At 39.8% G+C, this 12,121-nt stretch overlaps 2 protein-coding genes across 2 annotated transcripts; both read left to right on the top strand.

The window, feature by feature from the left end:
* Positions 1-329: 329 nt before the first annotated feature.
* Positions 330-3,286, top strand: LOC149841471 (uncharacterized). The gene is made up of 4 exons (XM_090005275.1): positions 330-1,732; positions 1,861-2,051; positions 2,164-2,399; positions 2,531-3,286. The coding sequence occupies exons 1-4, from the start codon at positions 330-332 to the stop codon at positions 3,284-3,286; spliced, it is 2,586 nt and encodes an 861-aa protein (XP_089861401.1).
* A 7,370-nt stretch (positions 3,287-10,656) lies between these two features.
* On the top strand, positions 10,657-12,076 carry LOC149841470 (uncharacterized). The gene is made up of 2 exons (XM_090003866.1): positions 10,657-11,226; positions 11,855-12,076. Exons 1-2 carry the CDS (start codon positions 10,750-10,752, stop codon positions 11,921-11,923), a joined length of 546 nt encoding a protein of 181 aa, XP_089859992.1. The 5' UTR covers positions 10,657-10,749; the 3' UTR covers positions 11,924-12,076.
* The last annotated feature ends 45 nt before the right edge of the window (positions 12,077-12,121 follow it).

Genomic DNA, 12,121 nt, shown 5'->3' with positions numbered 1-12,121 from the left:
GTATTAAATTAGATTGATGGGAACATGAGTCTGCAAACCTAGCCAAGCAGTGTTACCTTGCATGTGATTTGTTTCCTTTTGCGCTATTCTGTCTGATTTGTTTCCTTTCAAAATGATTAGCACAAAACACAGAAGAGGTTGATTTGGAGCCCAGTACAGCAGCAACAGCTGCCATGTTCAGGGATCCCTTGGAGGAGCATTAAAGCTTACGTATGCTAAAAAACACAGGGTTGTCTATATGGTAAAAAGATACAGCAAGGTGAGTGAAAAATATGGTCTTTAGCATCTTTGTTTTGTAGTTGATACTGTGAAGAGTTTTGGATGGTATGATGGGTTTTTGGTTTCAACCCATTTACTTGATTCTGTACATCACCATTGCCATCTTCTTCTTCTTCCCTTGCTTCTGTGCTGTGACCAACAGGGTTGAAGGCTCGTGGGAAGAAGTGGGTCAGCACCCAAGTAAGGGTTTGGGGTTTTCTTGGGTTAAGGGTGAGGAAGCTAATAAAGGCCAGATTCAGAAGGTTTCAGGAGAGGATGGTCGTGGTAGGAAGATATGGGTTTTGCAGAAAGTTGGGGTTTTTCTTGGGTTTAAGAGCCATGAGAAGGAAATGTCAAGCCATGAGGAGATTGGTTCATCACCAGCCCCAGCACCAATGGTTGGTGGAGGTATAACTGAAACCCCGCCTCCTTCTGTCCCATTCTTCAGTCATGAAAACCCTCATCATCCATCATTGCACCCTACTTTTGTTTTTCCTCATGAGGTGAACAATCCCAGCAGTAGGAGAGAGAACAACGGGTCTAAAGTTGGAAGAGGTGCCATAATAGTGGTGGTCTCTACAGCAGGAATTTTTGCTGTTTTCATCATGGTCTTCTTTGGGTTTGTGAGATTCAGAGGGAAGAAGAAGAAGCAGACAGCAGTGAGGACATTGCTGTTACCTGGCTTCTGCAGTGGTGGAGCACAAAACCTGGAGGTGAACAACTCTTCAAACTTTGACAACAAGGTTGGCTTTGATCAGGGCCCTGAGCATTTCTATTTGAACACATTAGACCCGTCTGCAAAGGTTCCTGATGATTTCAAACAAAACACAGGGAACCTCGATGTGCTGCCCAGGGGAAAGAAACATAGTTCCCCTGGCCAAGGTCGGATACTCAAATCCGATAGCCGGAATCGTCTCTCGCTCGATCAGAACGAGATTCTTTTCAGATCGATGTCGGCCGAAGAAGAATTTTTCCATTCCATCTGCCGATCTAAGTCATTGAGCAGGCGGTTTTCCGATGTCTCAGGTGCTAATTCAGGTTTACCATCTCCAGCTTCCTCTCCTTCGGTTTTATCAAAGTATTCTCCAAGAGGGGCTGCATTGTCATCACCATGTAGACCAGTAACACCAAATACTACTCTGATTTCTTCTGCTTCATCAATTCCAAATGATCCTTCAGCTTCGCCTGTTACTTCTAATCCACAAAATGAAGCACCAAGCATGCATACTTCAAATGCTGCTCCACCTCTGATGCGTTTTCATAATGCAACCCCACCATCGCCACCTCGCGTGCCACCACCTCCTCCTTTACCAAAGGGACTAACTGCACCTGAGGCGATCCAAGCTGCGCAATCTGCGTCGACTGGTATGGATGGGAATCACCTGCCAAAACTGAAACCTCTACACTGGGACAAAGTTCGAGCTGCGTCGGATCGTTCTATGGTGTGGGACAAGTTGAGAGCAGGCTCATTTGAGTATGAAATTCAGTCTCAATTCTGATCTAGTTGTTTTCTCCATTAGCATTTCCACCATTCTTTTCTTCATTTGGTTCTTGTTTGTGGTGGTGCTCATATGCTGAATCAAGATTTCAATTTAAGCACAGGTTTGATGAAGAAATGATCGAGTCTCTTTTCGGGTACAATCTGCAAAACTCTGCCAAGAATGAAGAAGCCAGAAACAAAAACTCCCCTCCCAGAAAGCATCTTTTTGAACCGAAAAGGTTGCAGAACATAACCATTCTCTCCAAAGCGCTGAATGCCTCCCCAGAGCAAGTGTGTGATGCCTTGATGCAAGGTAGATTTTGGAGAACAGAACCTGAACAACATTGATATAATTGTTTGTAAAGTTGATCCTGTTAGAAATGCACAGATTAACTGATTCTAACTAAAAGGTCCTTTGGTAACAGGGGATGGATTAACTGTAGAACAATTAGAAGCACTGGCAAAGATGGTACCCACCAAGGAAGAAGAAGAGAAGCTGTCTAACTATGACGGAGACGTTAATGAACTCGGCTTGGGAGAGAGATTTGTCAAGGAAATGCTGAACTTGCCACTGGCCTTTGTAAGAATTGAAGTAATGCTGTACAAAGAAACCTTCGATGATGAGGTGCTTCACCTCAAAAAATCATTTGTGACTCTAGAGGTGAGCAGTGACCATATGACTTTCAGTGCTTCATTAGAAAGTTGCAAGCATTTGTTGCTGACTCTCTCTCTCTCTCTCTCTCTCTCTCTCTCTCTCTCTCTCTCTCTCTCTCTCTCTCTCTCTCTCTCTAGGATGCCTGCAAGGAATTGAAGTCAAGTCGCCTCTTTCTGAAGTTGCTGGAAGCTGTGTTAAAGACGGGAAACCGGATGAATGATGGAACGAGTCGAGGAGGCGCAAAAGCTTTCAAGCTTGATGCATTGCTTAAACTTGCGGATGTGAAAGGAACAGATGGGAAGACCACGTTACTGCATTTTGTAGTTCAGGAGATGATCCGATTTGAAGGTGTCGGGGCTTATGAAGAAACAGCCGACAGCACTGATGATGATTCCAGATATGAAGTATGTGAGGAAAAAGAGGAGTGCTACAGAAGAACTGGCCTTGAGATCGTTTCACGTCTAAGTACAGAATTGAGCAATGTGAAGAAAACGGCCTGTATAGACTTGGATGCTCTGGCCAGCTCTGTTTCAAAGCTCTCAGAAGGGAGCATACGGATGAAGGAGCTCATCCATGATAAGGATCTGTTAATGGATGGTAAAAGAGGGAAATTTGCGAAGTTGATGAAATCATTTCTTTACCATGCTGAGGATGAGATTAAGAAATTACAGCAAGACGAAGAGCGAGTTCTACATATGGTTAGGCGGATCACAGAATACTTCCACGGAAACATGAGCAAGGATGAAGCCAACCCACTTCGGATTTTTGTGATAGTAAGTGATTTCCTTGGAATGTTGGATCATGTGTGTAAGGTGATCAAAAGTTTGAAGCCAAGCAGCCCACTACAAATTTCTAGGCCAGCAAAATTTTCTGCATCTGTCAGCGTACCCTGAGCCACAAAGATTAAAAGCTCCCTCCGAGGTAAACCTCTTGGCAGAGAGAATTTTGGGTTTATCAATTAGCTGTTGCAGAAAATGTCCATATGTAACTAAGAAAATTGCATCCGTTTTTTGCCATCTAAAGGAGTTGTGCTCATTCATTCATATACATATGCTCATACATTGTATTGTGCAACTCTTTACTGGTATTGACTATGTGCAGAAAAGGAGGAATGAGTGAACTGACAAGATAAATCCCACAGAACAAAGATTTTAATCAAACTGTGTGATGTTATGACTTATCACAGGAGTCAATTAATTTTCTATACATCCAACTGTTTTTTGGGTACAAAAGTTTCGGTTGATACGTAAAGAAATCGACTCTCTCAACTCTACTTAGTTTACAAGGATTCCAAAATGTTTTCTTTGCCTACAATTCGTCGTCTGAGTCGGTCATCTTGAGTGCTAGAGGACCCCGGACTGCCTCCAGTCTTCTCGTACACCTGCTTGATTATTGGATTGCACACAGATTCAATTTCCTTTATCTTCTCCTCAAAATCTACTTTTTCTGCACTCTGGTTATCATCCAACCACTCCAAAGCTTCCTTCAAGATGATCTCAACCTTCTTGTTCGTCCGACTCTATTTTGTCTGCAAGCTTTTATCCTTTTCATTGATGGTACTCTTCACATTGTATATATAGGTTTCCAGGCTGTTCCTGGCATCAAGCCGTTCCTTCACTTTCCTGTCCTCTTCTGCAAATTCCTCCGCTTCCTTCACCATCCTCTCAATCTCCTCTTGGGTGAGCCGCCCTTTGTCATTGTTTATGGTTAATTGGTGATCGAATCTGCCCTCTTTGCTGATCTACATCACACTGATGCAGTGCAAAAGCTTAAAGAAAAGCATTCAAAAACCAATAAAAGTGACCACTTTAAGCTTACCTTTCGGCTGGTGCTATACCAGAATGATCAAACCCTTCTAATTCATGACAATCCTTTGTCAAACTCTTCTCATCTCACCTTCGTAAACCTGAAGGTCCCAACAAGTTAGATAAGTTATTACTATTTAGCACATATGGTCATAAAAACTACCCTCCTCAAAAGGTTCTTAGGTCTATTACCTTGGTTGACACAGTTGTTTGCCGATCTTGATAGGTTGTGAAAACCTGGGACTAGGTCTGGGAAACAAGCCGAGCTGCTCGTAAAGAGCTCATTCAAACTTGTAAAATAGGCTCGGCCAGCTGAATATGTACAATAGGTACTCAGCTCTGCTTGACTGGTATAAGCTCGTTAGGTAGTAAGAAATGTATTTTTGATATATTTTACATGTATTTTTTAACAATCCTATTTCTTCCAGCTCTAAAACAATGTATTTTTTCTATAGAGCTCGTTTAACTCGAGAAGATTATGAGCTCGAACTCGACTTGGCTCACCACAAGAATGATCCAAGCTTGTCTCTTTCAGCTAGTTTACCAGCCCTACCTGGGACTTCTTTGTTGGAATGACAGTGTTCCTAGGGATTAATTTGGCCAGGACACCGCCTACTGTCTCTGTCCCCAGACTAAATGGTACCACATCCCTGAGGTTAATATCTGGGCAGAACAATGTGGTAAGCCAAATCCAAGGATGTGCAACCTTTGTATGCACGTTTTCGACAAGATACATGAAAATTACTCGTGGTCTTTTCGCTGCCTTCTTCAAGTATAACTTGGATATGGGTCAAGTTAGGGTTGATCCACAATACAACCAACATAATATGGATCCCTTGCCAACTCTTCGATTGGCTATTAAAGAAGGAACAAGCATAAGAAGCTGGATATGGGTCTGCCACGCAATACAAGCATTTTCTGATTTAGATCCAAGAAATGAACCTCAAAATTAGGGAAGAAAAAGCCTGATCCTATTGTAGTGTTTTTCTCCCGGAGATAGGGCTGTCATGGGTTGGACCTAATCCAAATCCAATTTTGAGGTGATAGTATCAGGTCCAAGTCCAACCTGACCTACCTTAAGGACAACTAGATCAAGGTTAAGGATCAGATAGTAAGAACCAGGCTTGAAATTTCTACTTTTAAAACATTTTACATGTGAAATTCTAGATTTTAGTTGAATTTAAGGCCAGATTCAGGTCCGCTTTACAAACTTCTAAACAAAAAATAACCGTAGTGTATGAAAAAATGATGTGTTTTTCAAAAATGCCTCAAAATTTACCAAATTTGCCTACTATACAATATTGCATATTTCCAATTTTTTGGATACTTTTACCCATCACAAATGTGAATTTTTTATTTGCATATATTATGATGCTAAAATAATACGCCCACAAAACTCATCAACAAAATCACATATGAGTTTGCGATATTCCAAAAAAATTGTGAAATTCCAAACAATTGAGTTTCGCGCTCACTTGCAAAAGTCATAAAAGTTGCAAAATTTTTGAAATATTTGTGAAAGTCTAATATTTTCATAATTTTGTGAAAGAATGATGCTTCATTTCACAACACCTTTTTTGCATCTGAATGCCCTATGTTTGTAACCCTAGAGTTCTTGTGGTCTCCAATCCTTTTGGTGTTTTTCTGATGATATTTTGGTGATATTCTGACAACATTCAAACAAATATTATGTATCGACTATGGATATAAAAATTTGTACATAAAATTTTAAATTTATATGGATAACTGTGTAGATTTTTTACTATGAATGTGGATAACTATGCAAAAAAAAATCTAATTTAAAAAGAATGAACATAAATTTACATGAAATTCCTTCTTGAATTAAAAAGAATAAACAAAAATTCGCATATACCTTGCAAAATTCTTTCCTGATATGAAAAATCACCATTTAAAAATGCATGTTCATTCTCTGTTATATACACATTATACACAATTGATTATCGTAAACAAATCAATCACTTATACATAAACAATACATATCAAAAAAAAAAATCAAACAACTTCATTTTTTGTTATATACATAATTCATTCTCATAAACAAATCAATCACATGTTAAATACACATTACATAAACAAATCAATCACCTATTATATACACAATTCATTGTGTCAGATTATTTTAAACTATTCCATGACGACGGGGTGTTCGCTGAACAAAGCCAAACTCTCGGACCACTCGGCTGGCTAGTTGCCGCTCATCTTCATTCATGTTATGCAATCAAATATTACTTTTTGTGAAGTCTCTCATGTGCACAATTACATCCTCATCTATCATGTCTACATAGGAGCACCACATTACCTAAAACGTAACAAACATCATGAATACCTCTAACAAAATAATGAACACCTCTAACAAGATTATTTAAAGGGAGCTTATATGTGCTTCGGTGTTTCTATGTAATTGTGCAATGCAAGACGCCTTATTCATATTAAGACCCAATCGTTTTTTATTATTTTTATCATATTTATCATGTGTTTGTCTTCACATTGCAATACGTGAAAATTCAAGAAAAGAGTTACGTCTTAAGGGTCTTCTAATGGATATGTACTTTTATATCTAAACCTTTAAAGATTAATATAAGGATTAATACTAAATCAATAATTTATAGATAAAGAATGCAAAGAAATATCAAATAGAAAATATGAAAGAAAAAATACCTCTAATAAAACCAAAATGTCTGCAATCTTTTTTTTTTGCCTTTCTTGCACTCAGACAAACATAAATACATGTGTGTACGAACCACAACTTCTCATGTATATTCATTGATGAAAGTCAATGATTGCAACAATTCCAAGTACGATCTATGAATCATCTTTTCACTCGAGTTGATGAATAAGCATACACTAAAAAAGTAGAGCAAGAATGCTCTGAGTCATTTTGCGAATTCTTTCTGCCCTTCCTTCCAAAAGTCGGCACTAGCTTTTCACTAGAACTCTTTGTCAATATGGTGTCATAGTGGTTCCTCAATCATGATAACTTGACCCTAGCATCGTCTCACACATCAACATTCGCACCTATACGAACACAACCCAAATCCTTGAATTCTCTCCACCGACGTTCAATCAATGGCTTCTCATGATACTTCAATTCGATGATTCATGTCATGTCCTTCAACATAATCACCATCTCAATGTCTTAGAAGTTGAATGTATTTGACGGTGGACTCCAAAATTGCATAATAGAATCTATGAGACTATGGCCGATGTTTCATAGTATGATCTTCAAGATTTTTTTTAAAATGCATCCAATCCAACAAATCTTTATGAGAGAAACCACGAATGTGCTTTGTGCAAAAAGAATTGGTGCAAGCGAAATGGTGGAGGCTTATATGGTTGTTGCACTCATATGCACATATTCAGTAATTACAACGTTGAAATGCAAGTACACAAATGCACAAACAAACACATAGCTATGCTTAGCATGCATGATGCATATATACAAACTAGTGATAATTATATGAAGTGCAAAATAAACATGACTTAGTTTTATACCTTTATTGGTACCATATATATAGTCTATATTTAGTACTAACGAAAGTATGAAATTAGTACTAAATGTTCATGAATTACGATGATATATTCTTGATTTACATAATTTGTGGTACCAGGGTACTGAACAATTATAATGTTGACTCCAAGACTATTTTTGTTTTGTTTTTGAAAGACGATTTGAAGATGTTTTAAACCTTATGTTCATGAATTATGCATACACACACAAAAATATCAAGTGGTTCCTCAATGTTTACACACACACAACATCAAGTGACAGTTATATATGACAATTTTAACATCAGACATTGTTTGTTGTTGTAACCTCCTACTCGAAGCATGCATTCTCGCCGAAGGAGGGGAAGGAGGAACCTTCTATACACTATGCAGCCCAACATGACTCTCCTCTACCTTCAGGCCCTCACTCTCTTTTACCAGGCCCACAATCACATCTTATGTTTGATAACCCTCCACAATTGCCCCAACCCAACCTCATTGTCCTTAACATCTGGGCCTATACTCTCCTTCATTTCATGCACCTCTATCTCCATCTCGCCACTACTACTATAAGTGACCACGTCTTCTTATTTAAGTCAGGTATAGAGGTTGGCAATAACTTCACCTTGAGTCAATGTCTTAAACTGTTTCACCAATGAATCTTTCTCCCCCTCCGATAATTCTGGGATGAAAGACAAATATTTGACCACAATATCATCAACTTTTCTTGTAAAATCAATAGAACTTGTGGGCCAGTTTGAAAATTTTAGCAGTTAATTTATTGAAAGTGCATAAAACTGCTTGGATGAGCGCATATTTCTACAAGGCTGTATTTTTGGTGGACAAGATCTGACAATCAGATTTTTTTGTGTTGGAGGAGGATCCCCCTTTATCGAAGTGACAAGCCTATTATATGTGTCAAAAAGTGTCTTATGAAATACCACGTAACCATCAAATCCTACAAGTCCTTTGAGACTTAGTGTTATTTTTCTTCTTTATAATGATGAGTATAAATTGTGTATTTTTTCTCTTCTTTGGTGTCATCTCGTGATAAAAAACTTAATTTTTACTATAACAAGAAGGTTACAATCATAATTCAAACAACAATAATACATACAAAAACTGAAAAAACCAAAATATTAAAGAAAATGACATGCAATGTTCTACACATCAAAAAAAATTTGAAAACCCTGATTAAATTGGATAATATAATGCAAAAAAAAGTCAACCAAGAGACCTAACTAACACACACAACCAATTAAAAAAATTGTTTATACCAAAAAAACAATAGTGAAAAACTATTCACCAGAAAATCTAGTTGTTGGTAACCTTACCAAAAAAACTCGGTTCAGGGATGCCACTAAAGTCGCTGCTAATGGTTTTACCAAAATATTCATAGGAGATTCGTAGAAATTTGTGGTTTTTCCAATGCCGGTGAACCGTTGCCGATGAGAAATTTTTGCGAAGTCATCACACACCATAATGTTTGCTTTAATGTCGTCGAAATGTCGTCAGAAGGATTGGAACCACAAGAATACTAGGGTCACAAAAATAGGGCCTCTGGATGGAAAAATAAGGTTGAGAAACAAAACGCCCTTTATATAAGACAAAATTTCACAAAAAAAATAAATTTCACAATACAACGTGAGTAATTTTGCAAATTACATAAATATTAGACTTTCGCAAATATTTCTGATTTTTGCAATACTTAATGTGATACTCGTCCAAAATTTCATAATTATTGGACTTCCACAACTTTTATGATTTTCGCAGGTGATCACGCGAAACTTGTCACGAGTTTCGCAAATTGTTTGAAATTTCACAACCTTTTTTGGAATATCCCAACCTCATATGCGATTTTGTTGTCGAGTTTCGTGGATTTATTATTTTTAGTGTCATGATGTGCAAAAATCAGAAATTCGCATTTGCGAGGAGTAAAAGCACCTATAAAAAATTGAGAACCTACGGTATTGTCCTTTAGGCGAATTTGATAAATTGTGGGGCATTTTTTAAAACACATCCTGTTTGTGGTAAAGGGTCATTTTCCAACTTCTAAACTAGAATTGAGTCCATCTACTGCTGGGATCTTGTGAGTCTATCCCTATAGCTAAGCAGGCCTACCTTACCACGTGCAAACCTTAATACTGCTGGGCTAGTATCAGGCCTGGTCTGGCAAAACCCGATCCATTCACAGGCCTAGCCCCAAGACCTTTTATATACTAGTGGATTTGAAACCAAGGTGGCTGCTCCAGAGGATTGGCAACAAAAGGTAATCGGACCCCCATCTGGACCAGCACAATTTGGAATGGCCATGACCATTTGTACGTTCCAAGAGAAGAATCCCACAAGCTAGGAATGTCAGTCGGGTAATCCCATATCGAATCCTATACTAAATCTGATTAGTCGGATTCGGTTAAGAAAACTGAATCTTCGGATTTTATGTCAGAATCCCATGGACATCCAAATCTGATTACATGTATTTTTTCAAATTCATTATTGGTCCGATTAGCCAATATCAGATTAGTCAGATAGGGTATTGGCTAAATCTGACCCAAATTTGAAAAGTTTACATCTAGGGGTGGCCTGATGGGCTGTCGGGTACCTGGTTATATTGGGTTGGGCTGGGGCTCCATTTTGCAGTTCAGGCCTAATTAAACTCGGGCTGGGCCCATGTGCAAAAATGCAAGGGCCCGACAAGCCCGACCTGTCAACTGGGTGGGGCCTAAAGGGCCTGGCACGACCCGACCCGAGCCCAAATATAATTGGGTAGGGCCAGGTGGGCCCGATGGCCACTCCTATTTACATCCCTACCACAAGCAACCCAAGGTCCGAATTTAGAGCCGGGGTCCACTTCTGACCCCAGCTACCGAAAGGAGCAAAATCTATCAACAAATCCAAAGCAGGCATTGGATAAGGCTCGTTACCAAAACCGCCCTCATGCCACATTCTATCCACCAATACCCATCCACTGCTCATTGCAGCATGCACCATAAAAATCTAGAGAGAAAATTTATGAAAACAAGGGGACTAAGAGGTGCAGGATAATGATCACCATTGATGCCTATAATGAATCCACTGCTACGCTACTTCCACAGCTCTGTCTATCCATCTCCATTGCCACCACCAACCAAGCACCATGCAGTTACAGCCTTACAGGACACCATCCTTCTCTACCACCCAGAAAACCACCTTCACCTGTACAAGATCTGAGAGTAAACAACTGTGATGAGCAACAAGGACCAACCTTGTCATCAGCAACCCCCACTCGCAGAGATGTGATGACCCAAGTGTCATCAATGGCTCTATTGGCTTCATTGGGGACTGCTTGTCCTCCATTGATGACTCAAGCTGAAGCAGAGGAACTACCACCACAAAGGGATTGCCCTGAACCAAGTGATGTAACACAGAGGGTCTACTTGGAGGTCTCAATCGATGGCCAACCCACCGGCCGGATTGTTATTGGCCTAAACGCACCCGTAGGCATGACCAGGTTCGTGGAGTTGGTCACATGCAAGGCTGAGGTAAGTTGCAGGATGTACGAGTTTGTGAGGATCATGCCCACTTATGTTCAGAATGCAAGCGAGAGGTCCTATGGGGTTGATTCAGAACTGTCCAGGAGGAGCAAGGGGGGGGGGGGAAGGGGGGGGGTCTGGTTGGTTGCCGACGAGCTTGTTGAGGAATAGGCAGACAAAAATAGGGAGGGGCAGAAGAATGGTTGTGGTGGGCTTGATGGTGGTGGTGGTGTAAGCTATCCTTATAAGCCACCTCCCAAGTTGAAGGTGGTAGATCGGAAGGGAAAGCTGGAGATTGATGAACAGAAGGAAGACCCCAATGGTACAGAGTTTGTCATCCCCACCAAAGCTGCCCCCGAATTGGATTACTCTACTCTGGTTGTGGGGAGTCTTAGAAGGAATGGAAGTAGTTGATGTCATCTCTAGAGTACCCATTGTTCAGGGTAACACCTCCTCGCCTTCAGGTTGGAGTCGGACTTCTTTATATATCAAGCAAAAGCGGAGAAAGAAATCACCGATATTGTTGTCTTTGAGTTAACGATTGTTTATTTGTTGTTTGGGTTCTGTAGATGGTTTTCTTTAAGAGATAATAGATTGGTGATTGATGGATTGTGTTTGATGATGAATTTGTTTGCAGAGTGGCCAAATTGATTGGAGACAAAAGAGCTGTTGTGGCAGAAAGCGGCTTCAATCGCCTTTATTCTAAGGTTGTTATTACCAACTGTGGTTTGATTGACTGACACAGCAGCAGCACGGTTCCTCATTTTGCACCTCACTCTCTGCAGAGTGGAAGCTTAAAAAATCCACTGAATCTCTACTGTATGATTTAAAGGAGAGTGATCATTTGAATGTTGGCTTATGAGAGACCCTGTTCGAACCAATCATGTTGATGATAATGACTGGC

Source organism: Nuphar pumila, chromosome 4 (genome assembly GCF_984573655.1).
Source record: "Nuphar pumila chromosome 4, dmNupPumi1.hap1.1, whole genome shotgun sequence".
Taxonomy (NCBI): Eukaryota; Viridiplantae; Streptophyta; class Magnoliopsida; order Nymphaeales; family Nymphaeaceae; genus Nuphar; species Nuphar pumila.
Note: the sequence above shows the minus strand (reverse complement) of the source record. Positions and strands in the feature narration are given on the sequence as shown.